Consider the following 13,296-nt stretch of genomic DNA (forward strand, 5'->3'; position numbering starts at 1 on the left):
TGAAAGCGTCCAAAAATGACTAAAGTAACAGGAAATATGTTTAGAGGACTTCATGCTCATCTTCACAATTTGTGATTCTGCCTGCTGAGCAACTGTGATATTTAGGAGTTTCAAACCAATTCCAGTCCTTATCCATTTCAAAAATCTCACAGAAGTAAATTGATTTTGTCAGCGTAAAAAATGAGACTCACACTTGTGCACGCAAATATTTTGACACAGGAACTTGGGTGCTATCAAACCCTTGCATATACTGATGAATATGGAAAAGCTGCTCACTAGCTGTAGGGCAAGTTTTCTGTGGGTCTTGTCCAAATACAATCCAGGACCATGACACCACACAATCCCTGTAGGGTGTGGAAACGTGGAAATTTGATAGAATCACACTAATTTACAATATTTTCTGGTCCTGTTTCTACTTAAGTACCAAGTTGCAATGTTCACATTTGTTTATGCGGTATACACAAATGTGTGAGTGAAAAAAATGCTGCTGCTGTAAACATGTAATGGTTCTGCTAAGCACAGACTAGAGGGGATGGGTGCATCGCTGCAGGATGCTGTGGTAGTCATGCTAGTTAAATGAACTATTATTTATATAGTGCTTTTTTTTTTTTTTTACTCTTACTGAGTACTCAAAGTGCCACATTTACTGTACCCATTCACATGAACATTCATACAACACTTATTCTATGCCTTTCAGTGCTTTTTACCTATCACACACACACACACACCTTACCCAAGGGCACTTTGGCATGCAAACTGGATGAACAGGGATCAAACCACCGTCCTTTGGGTTAGTAAACTTTCTACTTCCTGTGTTTTTAATGCTGACTGAATCTCCAATAGTATCACTGGCAACACTCATATCACAGCTCTTCTTCCATGTTTCACAGTGAGAAGCACACTTCTCATAATTGAGTAGCACCAGTTTACAGCTTTTATTGCAAGCTAGAGACATGCAATATTAGAGAAAGAACCCCAATGATAAGACAGTCCCCTATGAGCAATCGTTTTTGCAATGGTGGGGAGGAGGAACTTCCTTTTTAAAAGAGACCTCCGGCAGAACCGGATTTAAGGAGGAGCAGCCATCTGCTGTGACCAGTTGGAGCCTAATCCTTAAAGTAGAGGATGTCTCTCAACCCCAAACTAGAAGCTAGTTCCACAGGAGCAGGGCCTCATAGCTGAAGGCTTTGCCTCCCATTCTTCTTATAGAGTCCATTTTCCCACAGATCCAATTAGACCTAATTCATTTTGTTACTTGGTCCAAGTACTCCTCTTCTTCTTGGTCTCCCCCAGTAGTGTTTTCTCTAAACAGATACATTCGTATGTAATATCACTGGGTACTGATATTGTGTTACAACAGGAGTGACTGTCCCATTCTTAATGTCTCCCTGACTACTGCTACTTTTCAAGTAAGGAAACACGCTCTAGATAAGCAGCTGTCTTTGAGGCTCATTCTAAAGCCATCAAAGCATTTGGTGGTTTCTGAAACTGAAATTGAAGGAACTTGAAATTTTTTGGACTGGATTGATGGACTGTCGTTTCTCTTCGCTTAGTTGAGTGGTTCTTGGCATAATATAGATTAGTAAAATAACTATAACTGTTTGCTGAATGCCAACACTACCTTGGCACAAGAAAAACAGTCATCTAGACAATCAGAGGTTATTGTGGGGAATCCAAAAAACGTAGTAATCCCAAAGTGTACATTGTATTTTACACCATTTCAAGCACATCTGTGTTGTAAAAAGAAGTCTTCTCTGAGCATGGCTCCTTCTGCAATGAACCTGACCTAATACATAAGTTGTTATTATCTCAAGTGTCACTCCTTTAAGGCTGTCCCAAGTACAGTACAATAGTAAACTGATGCCAGTGTGAATACTGTGGCTCTGCTGACATTTTGCTTCACCTTTCATCTTGTTTGTGGGAATGCACTGACACACTTGCCGCACACAAGTACTTCAAAGACCACTGAGGCTCCAGTTCTACCTGCCCGAGGCGACAAAAACGCAGGGAGTCATGCCAGATGGTTATTTTATCTCTGCTAGGAACACAATTTCATAGCTCATTTTCATCCAAATTGATAAAAATGATGCGATCTGCAGCCTGATATGAGCCATAGCAGTGGTTCCCAAATGGCATGCTGAGACACCTGGAATGCCTTTAGACAAGTCCAGGTGTACCATGGGATTTTATGAGACATAAAGTTATGAATGAATTGTTAATTTACTTTCAGTACTTTTTTAGGCACTCATGTTCCCTTTAAAAAAAAAAAAAAAACTCCTTTCAAAGGGAACCCCAAGTCTGTTTGCACAGTTGTCAAACAGTGAGAGAACATGACAAGGAAAGACCTTAATTAACAGTTCCTCTCCTTAAGGAAAAGAGAAAAAGGCATTTCAGCATACCAACACCCCTTAGCCACATTCAGAACTTAATTCTCTGCAAGTGTGAGGGAACTCACAGGAAGACCTCACAGGAAAGTCCCACTCAGCCCAAAAACGGAAACTTCTTGCCATAAGGCAACATTGCCATTGCAATTAACTATAAAGCCTGTATAGTTTTCTAGACACCAGCTAGACAGCCAGGGGTTGAAGGATGGCATGTCACTCTACATACCATCGCTGGTAAGATTGGGGAGGGGACCAGAGAAAACTGCAGTCCAACATTTTTTTTTTTGGCAAAGTTATGCAGCATTTCAATATTAATTGTTGTGACCTGTAGTTGACACAACCAGGTGTCATTAATGCCAACATGAATTACAATCTTCCCAAAGCTACACTTAATCTTAACCACCATTTTCAAATTTGCCTCAGCATCACCTGCTTTGGCCCCTGGAATTTCCCTCATAGCTTCACACAAGAATAGAGTCGCCAAAAACCAGAGATTTTTCCTCAGCTGGTTGGTGGTGTACCAGGGGCTTCTATTTTGGACTATGCTTCATCCTTACAGTCAGCCAGCAGGCCTAATTTCCTTGCTGCTCAGGAGGACCTGTTGGGGGGGGTACAGCTAAGCGGGGCTAAGCTACTTTTACTTGCACCAACTGCTGGAGCCTAGCTAGCTATAGGATTGTTTTCAACAGTGTGGAGCCAGGTCTCTAATTTACTTAATCTGGCCTCCAAAGCTATAAACGAGTTTCATTTATTACAAGTACCATCAGCACTGACAGAGGCTGAGGAATAACTAAACATTTGACACACTGAGCAGGAAAGTGCTGATGAGTCAGCTGGAGAACTGCAGGCCATGCTGCTAAGCTAGTGAATCGCAAAGGACACAATAGGTGAACACTATAATTTTCAGAGAGAGAATGCGCTCTGTTAAGCACTTGTAGGTCACAATATGAAACAAGTCATTATGTAAAAGTTTGTGTAACACGTACAGGAAAATATATAAATGGATAGGCTCTGAATAATTAACCTACTTGGTGGACCAGGTTCTAGGCTCCTAGGAGGGTTAGGGCAGTGAGTGACATGCACAGAATGAATGGAGTCACGGATAGTGAACACAACAACTGTATTAATAACAATGAAAAAACACAATAGAAAAATATGTACAACACTGTAATAACCCAATAATAGATTGTTCTTGACTCTTTGAGTTCAATTTAGTTCAGTTCAGTTCGGCCGGCAATAATTAGTTAAGTCAGTAGGGTAAGTCAGTCAAGTCACTTGCTCCGTGCCAGGAGGCAATGTCTTAGGGCAGTAGCACGGCAATTGTCCTACCGCACAGTTGAGAGCTGATAGTGTGAAAGAACAACCCGTTCTTTGTAGGCCAAGGGTTGGGCCGCTCAGTTCCAGAATCTCAATGGGTGGCTCGCCATCCCCCTCGTCAGGGAGAAATCCATCGGATCCAGTCCAAGTTTCACGATGTCTAAAAAACCTAGCCTGTATAAATACAGGACCATCACAATAAGAATTCACTTTAGCTCAATATAGCTCAAGTATTTCTTAACTCAGTTTCTCATATCTTAACTGTACAGTTCAACCATGGAATATATTTCAAATCCAATTTCACTTCACATTCAGGCATACTACTTAAAATGTACAGGAATGTAATCAAGCAGTATGATGAACCATATAATTCAATAACATTAAATTCCAACTTAAAACCTAAGAGGAATAATCACAAATCAAATAGAAATGCATAAAAGTACATTTCCCCGGTGCAGCATTAGCTTATTTGCAATAAGACTTTGATGGTAACACACGCGTCCTGTATCACAGCTTAACACGGTTACAATAAATAAAATAAATGTTCAGCTTTAGCTATGCTTGAAACATGGCTTCAATAAAATAAACATTACAAAATATACAATTCAACTCAAGAACAAAACAGTACCAACATAAACTTAACATGGGTTACTAATATGTAGCACCCATTTCCCACAGCCATCAGGACTGCTGCCACATGTTGGCACTAATTAGCTGCTAATCAAGCTCCGATGCTATCTTAGTCTCCGAGCTATTTTTGCCTCTGCGCTAGCCCAGCCCAATTCACTCACCAAGACGCTCACACTGCTCGAAACCACCGAGAGGTCGGTTCCGTCTCTCTCACTCGCATACAGGTTTTTAGTCAACCAGGTTGTCGTGTTGTCCACTTCCTCCAGTTTATTTCCAAGCTAGAAACTCAGCTCGGCAGACACGCTGGCCTCTAGCCTCCTGCTCTCTGCGCTTCTGCAGCACGTACATGCCTCTGCTGCGTAGGTGGGCGGGGTTAGCAATTTCAGCCAATGGGGCTCAGATTACCAAAGATCAGTCCATAGAAGGTTTGAACAGAGGGGGGTATCTGTGATTGACACACAACTAAAACATGACATATGAATGATAGGGAGAAATGCGATTTTGAACCTACTGGGTTACACCCTCCCCTCTTAAATGTCATGTACGTCCCTGTACATGGCTACTCTGCCATGATCAGTGTCAGGGGCAAGGGAATCAGTCATCGCTTGGGTTAACCCTTGGAAAAGTGATTTGACAACTGTTAACATGGGATTTCCCAGCTCAGCATAATGTAGTCTTCGGGACGGCTGGCGATCTCTCTCAGATCTCCGGAGTTGAAGAGATTCTTGAGAGTCAATCTGCAGTGTCTCTGATTCACTGTGATCTGTCCCAGTATTCAATAGGTGCGTTCCGGTTCCTTTTCGCTTTTCAGTTAAGTTGGTTTCAGGTTCGCTGTTCATTACAGGTGAGTTGGTTGCTTGCCTCTGTTCATCAGTCAGAGAAGACTTGGATGTCTGATTGTCTCCTGTAGATGTCTCAGATAAGTTATTTTCTGAAGGTACTTTCTCGGTTTGCTCCAAAGTTTCTGATCCAGTAGATTGTAGGCAGTGTTCTCCTGCAGGTTCTTTGTTTGTCTGATTTCCGGGCATTATTGGATAGTCGTAGATTTGGAAAAAATGTCTCTCTGTGATTTGTGGAGAATTGATCTCAAGACAAAAATCATTATCCTCTTCTTCAACCAATGTGTCATTATCGGGTTGGAAAGAACTTTGCCTTGTTTGTGGTTTACGGGGTTTGATCATTTGCTGAGGTTCATCCTCTGTGGGTGCTAGAAATCCACAAGGGAGCAAAAGATCCCTGTGAAGTGTTCGGGGAGGTCCATCTCCTTTCTCTGGTGTCACTGTGTAGACAGGTAAATTCTCTTTCTGTTTAGTGACAACATACACAGTCTGTTCCCATTTGTCCGCCAATTTGTGTTTGTCTCTAAGGCGAAGGTTACGAACCAAGACTCGGTCCCCCACATCCAGTGTGGACTCGCGGATGACTTTGTCGAACCTTTTCTTGTTTCTGTCAGCCACTTTCTGAGAGTTTTTTATGGCTATTTTGTAACTGTCTTCAAGGTGATTTTTCAGCTGTTTGACATACTGTGAATGAGATATGGACTGCTTGTTAATCTGTGGCAGTCCGAAAGCAATGTCTATGGGCAGACGGGGTTGTCTTCCGAACATTAACTGGTACGGGGAAAAACCAGTTACATCATTTCTTGTACAGTTGTAAGCATGAGTGAGTGGTTTCACATAGTCACACCAATGACGTTTTTCTGTGTCTTTTAGAGTACCAAGCATACCTAGTAGGGTACGGTTGTAACGTTCCACTGGGTTACCACGGGGATGATATGGACTCGTTCTGACTTTGTGTATACCAAGCAGCGAACAAAGTTCCTTTATGGTTTGTGATTCAAAGTCTCTCCCCTGGTCGCTGTGGAGTCGCTCTGGGAAACCGTAATGGACTAGGAATTGTTCCCACAAACACTTTGCGACTGTAGTGGCCTTTTGATTCCTCGTGGGAATGGCCACGGCATATTTGGTGAAGTGATCGGTTATTACCAATATGTCCTTCATGTTCTTACTGTCGGGTTCTACTGAAAGGAAATCCATACAGACCAACTCCATGGGTCTGGTGGTCTGAATGTTAACAAGTGGAGCAGCTTTATCAGGCAGGGCTTTTCTGCGGACACACCTCTCACAAGCTTTCACCTTGTTTTCAACATCTGCGGCCATCTTAGGCCAATAGAATCGGGATCGAATGAGCTCAAGCGTGCGCTCAGTTCCCAAATGTCCCATGTTGTCATGGAGATTTTGCATCACACTGGGTCTTAGAGCTTCAGGGAGGACAAATTGCAACAGGGTCTCTGATCCAGACTGACGCTTCCTGTAGAGCAGATCATTTTGAAGCTCTAACCGCTTCCACTCTTTCAAAAGCATAAGTAGATCAAGGGACTCAGCCTTCACGTTGGCTGAAGGACTAGCATCTGCTGCTATCAACTCAATGACTTTGCCAATGGCTGGGTCATTCCTTTGCATTTGGACAAGATCAGTGTGACTGTATTTGGGTAAGGTTAACAGATTACAGTCATCACCTTCCTCCTGAAACATTTCAGGAATAGCTGTCGCAGACATAGATAGTGATTGCACAAGTGCACAAGAAGTGGATTCAGATTGGGCTAAGACAATGTGTCTTTGGCATGTGGCAGCCACTGTGTCAGTATGAAGTTGGAGCTCAACCTCCTTAACTGAGGACAACAAGTGAGATCTGAATTTGTCAATGCGCTGACATTCTTCTTTGAAGATTTTATCATCTTCAGATTGACTTTGGGGCTTTCGAGATAGCCCGTCTGCATCCATATTTTGTTTACCAGCTCTGTATCTGATGTCAAAGTTATAGGTGGATAATGCAGCTAACCAGCGGTAACTAGTTGCATCAAGCTTAGCTGTCGTGAGAAGGTACGTCAATGGGTTATTATCTGTGATAACCGTGAATGTGGTTCCGTACAGATAATCATGAAATTTGTCTGTTATAGCCCACTTTAAAGCCAAGAACTCTAATTTGTGGGCTGGGTATCTGGCTTCACAACGGGATAAGCCTCGGCTTGCATAGGCGATAACCCGTGTGCTTCCATTCTGTTGCTGATAGAGGGCTGCACCAAGTCCAATAGCACTAGCATCTGTGTGTAACAGATATGAGAGCTTTGGATCGGCATAGCCCAGTACAGGTGAAGTGGTGAGTTTCTCAATTATGCCCTCAAACGCTCTCTGACACTCTGGACTCCAACGCCCACCAAAGGGCTCTTTGGGGTTCAAGTACTTCGGGTCATGGGGGGTGCTTTTACAGCCTTTACGTTTGGGTGGGTAGCCGCCTGTAAGGGATGTGAGGGGCTTAACTATTTTTGAGTAGTCCTTCACAAACCTCCGGTAGTAGCCGGTGAAACCCAAGAACGACTGTAGTTCTTTGAGAGTCTGGGGCCTTGGCCAGGTTTTTAATGCCTCGATCTTCTCAGGGTCAGTTTTCACCCCCTCTCTAGACACAATGTGTCCTAGGTAGCGGACTGAGGTTTGGAAGAACCTACATTTGTCAGGTGAGAGTTTGAGTCCATACCCCCTCAAGCGTTCGAGGACATGACCGAGCCTGGTTTCGTGCTCTTCAAGGGAACTTGAGAAGACAATTAAATCATCCAGAAAGACTAGGACTTCTCTGAGATTTATGTCTTTCATGCACTTTTCCATAAGCCTTTGGAATGTGCTAGGGGCATTCGTTATTCCCTGGGGCATACGGTTAAATTCAAAAAACCCAAAGGGGCACACAAATGCTGTTTTTGGTTTGTCTGTCTCATTCATCTCAATTTGATAATACCCCGACTTGAGGTCCATCACAGAGAACCACTGCGACCCAGCAAGAGCTGAAAGGGACTCCTCTAGATTGGGCAGTGCATAGGCATCACGGATAGTCTGAAGGTTAAGCTTCCTGTAGTCAATGCATAACCTTATATCACCGTTCTTTTTCCGAACCACCACAATGGGTGATGAAAACGGGGATTCAGATTCACGAATGATACCTGCATCTAAAAGGGCTTGTAGATGCTTTTTGACTGCCTCATAATCATGAGGATGAATGGGTCGGGATCTCTGTTTGAATGGGGTTTCATCTTTCAGGTTAATGTGATGTTGGATTTTTGAGGCATGCCCAAAATCGAGTTCATGCTGAGAGAAAACATCAGAGAAACTGTTCAGCTTTGCAGTTATCCTTTGCTTCCATTCCTCGGATAATGGTGAAACACCAAAATCGAAGCTCAGCTTAGAGTTTAAGGTCTGCTGCTGGGATGAACGTGTTGCAGAGACCTTTTGGCCACTTTTCTCTGGTTCAGGGCATGGAATGATGCAATCAGGGGTCGCTAACTCAGCAATCACACAATTGGTGGGTAGTGTAATATCATGGTTAGTTTCATTTCTGAGTAGTACAGGGACTTTATATGGTCCTCGCTTTGGTAAGGTGATAAGACAGCAATCAACAAAAATACCCCCGGGTAGGGGAGAGGTAGTTGGTTGCTCAATGAGTGCGCACTGGTCCGGGTTAACTTGATTAGCATACACAAAGCCTTCAACCAGTAGTTTCTGGTTGGCTGGCAGGACTTCCTGAGTTCTGCCTTTCAGCTTAACGAAACCAATCCTGCCACTGTCACTCTGTCTTTTTCTGATTTCCAGTGTTTTTAACAACTGCCAGTAACCATAAGAAAGGGACAGTGAGTGGGGTAAAGTGACCTTGTCAATTTGCTCATACAGGGGATCAAGTGTGTTTGTGCCAATTAGCAGGGGTGTATCTGAGTTTGAACGGAGGTCAGGTACAACTAAAGCTAGGGTAGGCAGTTCAGGCTCAGTCTCAACAAAATCTTTTGGAAACTTGATGCTTGCTTCCACATATCCCAAATAGGGGACTGACTGACCATTTGCTCCTTCGACCTCAAGGAGATCAGTGATTGGCTTGATAGGGTGGTCAGATAAATGTTCTTGATAGAATGATTTGGCAATGGTCGTTACTTGTGAGCCTGTATCAAGCAAACAATTGCAATCAACCCCATTGATAGCAACCTTGGCTGTACATTTTCTGCCCACAAGTCTTTTTGGGAGTTTTGGTTTCTGGTTTACCTTAGTTGTTAAGCATGCAGCTTCTTTTGTCTTGGTTTTAGTGGGACGATATTTAGGCTTAGCTCCTGTTTGTCCCACAACAGAAGCTTTTCCTAGTTTAAATCAGGGTGTTCACTGACTTTGTGGTGGTGTTCCCACTCTCGCTGCTTTTGTTTGAAGGCATTTCTTTTTATAGCTACTAGTGCTGGGTTGTGGCCATTGCTGCAGCTGGAAGCAATATGGCCGTCCTCCCCACATCTGAAGCAATACCCGGGTTTAGGCTTGGGCATCGATACATTTATCTGTTGTGTCTCTCTCGATTCAACTTGGCTTTTGTTTTTATGCTTTGTCCCCTTAGGGTGCCTCTTGGACTTTTGCCCTGTTTTTTCAGCTTTGAGTTGTGCTATTTGAGTCTGGAGGTCTGTAATTTGCTTTTGAAGATCAGCAGAGGTGTCATTAATTGCAGGCTCTAGGCCGTTCCTACCTGATGAGCACGTGGACTGCATATTGGAGAAAACTCGTGGTTTTTGCATCCCCAGATGCTGTTTCATGCGGGTGATTTTACTTGCCTGTTTATCTTCTTCTGTCCGCAGTAGGAGAAGTAGCTCAGCAAATTGAGGTGGGTCATTCTTCCTTTGTTCAAGCTGGAGGCTGGCGATCAGCGGACTGTCCCAACAGCCTCGGCAAAATTGCCTCAGAAGTTGTTTGTTTGCATCACCCGGGGCAATTCCATTTCTGCTTACGACTAAGTTTAAGGCGGTGTGTAATCTCTGCAGGAAGTCTGAGGGTTTTTCACCAACATTCTGGTTGGTGTTCAAGAAACGAGCAAAGAGTTCATCACCATCTTCCACAGCAGCATAAGCAGAGTCAAGAAGTTCAAGGTAAGTGTTTGGGCTTGCTTTAGGCCCGAGAGATTTCACAATGTTGGCTGCAGGAGGAGCCAAGCTTTCAGCAATTTTCCTCACGATCTGGGTTTCTGAAAGTAAGGGATCAGTCAAGCAGAATTCTACACTCCTACGCCAGGTGTCATAATCGGTTTCAAAAGTAGGATGTGGAACTCTTCCCGAAAAGGGTTTCAACTTGCAAGGTAAGTTCGGGGTTGAAGCTATGTCACTGCTTTTAACAATGTGTTCAACAATGACACGTTGTACCTCAGGAGTGCTTAATAAACTGGCAGGTACCTGTGATTCAACAGTTTCTGTGATTGGGTGAGGGTCATTATGAACAACACTGGCATGTTCACTAGTTGGTGACACAGGAGATGAGGCTGGGGGTGTTTCAGTAGAAGGCAATGGCTCTTCGACTGAGTGGCCAACAGTGTCAGCATGGATCGTTCCTCCCAACGACTCCCCAATCTTGGCCAGTTCCTCCCTCAAAATGCTTTCAAATGAACGGTTGCTTCGCAACGCCATATCTTTTAACTCTGACAGGTAAGTTGCTGTTGCAGAAGCACCAGACTCAATGCTATAAGCGCTGGCTAGGCTTTGAATGTGGTGAATAACCTCTGGTTTTGCAGTGCATGGTCTGTCAAGAGGTAAATAGCTTTTTTCCAGTTCTTTAGCAGTAGCTTCATGCTGAAACTCTACAATGACCTTTACTGTACCTGTAGTGTGAACTTCAACTAGCCTATTGACAGGACCAAACTGTTTCAGGAAGTCAAAAACTTCATTGTCAATTTCACTGTTAGATAGACCACTGACTAAAACAGAATTTTGAACTTTAACATTCTGAGTTTTCACAACTTCCATTGTTAAGATACCTTTCTGTTCAGCAATGTGGATAGCCAAGTAGCTGTGAAGCTCCAGTCACTCTGGCTTAAGTCACTCAACGGTTGGATGTAAAACTTTAGAAAAGCCACAATTAACCCTCCTGGCTGGCTCGCCAAGTCTGTAACACGTACAGGAAAATATATAAATGGATAGGCTCTGAATAATTAACCTACTTGGTGGACCAGGTTCTAGGCTCCTAGGAGGGTTAGGGCAGTGAGTGACATGCACAGAATGAATGGAGTCACGGATAGTGAACACAACAACTGTATTAATAACAATGAAAAAACACAATAGAAAAATATGTACAACACTGTAATAACCCAATAATAGATTGTTCTTGACTCTTTGAGTTCAATTTAGTTCAGTTCAGTTCGGCCGGCAATAATTAGTTAAGTCAGTAGGGTAAGTCAGTCAAGTCACTTGCTCCGTGCCAGGAGGCAATGTCTTAGGGCAGTAGCACGGCAATTGTCCTACCGCACAGTTGAGAGCTGATAGTGTGAAAGAACAACCCGTTCTTTGTAGGCCAAGGGTTGGGCCGCTCAGTTCCAGAATCTCAATGGGTGGCTCGCCATCCCCCTCGTCAGGGAGAAATCCATCGGATCCAGTCCAAGTTTCACGATGTCTAAAAAACCTAGCCTGTATAAATACAGGACCATCACAATAAGAATTCACTTTAGCTCAATATAGCTCAAGTATTTCTTAACTCAGTTTCTCATATCTTAACTGTACAGTTCAACCATGGAATATATTTCAAATCCAATTTCACTTCACATTCAGGCATACTACTTAAAATGTACAGGAATGTAATCAAGCAGTATGATGAACCATATAATTCAATAACATTAAATTCCAACTTAAAACCTAAGAGGAATAATCACAAATCAAATAGAAATGCATAAAAGTACATTTCCCCGGTGCAGCATTAGCTTATTTGCAATAAGACTTTGATGGTAACACACGCGTCCTGTATCACAGCTTAACACGGTTACAATAAATAAAATAAATGTTCAGCTTTAGCTATGCTTGAAACATGGCTTCAATAAAATAAACATTACAAAATATACAATTCAACTCAAGAACAAAACAGTACCAACATAAACTTAACATGGGTTACTAATATGTAGCACCCATTTCCCACAGCCATCAGGACTGCTGCCACATGTTGGCACTAATTAGCTGCTAATCAAGCTCCGATGCTATCTTAGTCTCCGAGCTATTTTTGCCTCTGCGCTAGCCCAGCCCAATTCACTCACCAAGACGCTCACACTGCTCGAAACCACCGAGAGGTCGGTTCCGTCTCTCTCACTCGCATACAGGTTTTTAGTCAACCAGGTTGTCGTGTTGTCCACTTCCTCCAGTTTATTTCCAAGCTAGAAACTCAGCTCGGCAGACACGCTGGCCTCTAGCCTCCTGCTCTCTGCGCTTCTGCAGCACGTACATGCCTCTGCTGCGTAGGTGGGCGGGGTTAGCAATTTCAGCCAATGGGGCTCAGATTACCAAAGATCAGTCCATAGAAGGTTTGAACAGAGGGGGGTATCTGTGATTGACACACAACTAAAACATGACATATGAATGATAGGGAGAAATGCGATTTTGAACCTACTGGGTTACACCCTCCCCTCTTAAATGTCATGTACGTCCCTGTACATGGCTACTCTGCCATGATCAGTGTCAGGGGCAAGGGAATCAGTCATCGCTTGGGTTAACCCTTGGAAAAGTGATTTGACAACTGTTAACATGGGATTTCCCAGCTCAGCATAATGTAGTCTTCGGGACGGCTGGCGATCTCTCTCAGATCTCCGGAGTTGAAGAGATTCTTGAGAGTCAATCTGCAGTGTCTCTGATTCACTGTGATCTGTCCCAGTATTCAATAGGTGCGTTCCGGTTCCTTTTCGCTTTTCAGTTAAGTTGGTTTCAGGTTCGCTGTTCATTACAGGTGAGTTGGTTGCTTGCCTCTGTTCATCAGTCAGAGAAGACTTGGATGTCTGATTGTCTCCTGTAGATGTCTCAGATAAGTTATTTTCTGAAGGTACTTTCTCGGTTTGCTCCAAAGTTTCTGATCCAGTAGATTGTAGGCAGTGTTCTCCTGCAGGTTCTTTGTTTGTCTGATTTCCGGGCATTATTGGATAGTCGTAGATT

The 13,296-nt window shown here is 43.4% G+C and overlaps 2 protein-coding genes across 3 annotated transcripts in view; one reads left to right on the forward strand and one right to left on the reverse strand.

The window, feature by feature from the left end:
• iqsec1b (IQ motif and Sec7 domain ArfGEF 1b) overlaps positions 1 to 13,296 on the forward strand; it is a 220,962-nt gene that overhangs the window by 65,690 nt on the left and 141,976 nt on the right. The gene's annotated exons all lie outside the window — the stretch shown is intronic.
• LOC115780352 (uncharacterized) lies at positions 3,425 to 6,254 on the reverse strand. Its single transcript, XM_030729503.1, has 2 exons — positions 4,493 to 6,254; positions 3,425 to 3,875 (listed from the first exon to the last, which is right to left on the reverse strand). Exon 1 carries the CDS (start codon positions 6,053 to 6,055, stop codon positions 4,862 to 4,864), a length of 1,194 nt encoding a protein of 397 aa, XP_030585363.1. The 5' UTR covers positions 6,056 to 6,254; the 3' UTR covers positions 3,425 to 3,875; positions 4,493 to 4,861.

The sequence above is a fragment of the Archocentrus centrarchus genome, chromosome 5 (genome assembly GCF_007364275.1).
Source record: "Archocentrus centrarchus isolate MPI-CPG fArcCen1 chromosome 5, fArcCen1, whole genome shotgun sequence".
In the NCBI taxonomy this organism is placed as follows: domain Eukaryota; kingdom Metazoa; phylum Chordata; class Actinopteri; order Cichliformes; family Cichlidae; genus Archocentrus; species Archocentrus centrarchus.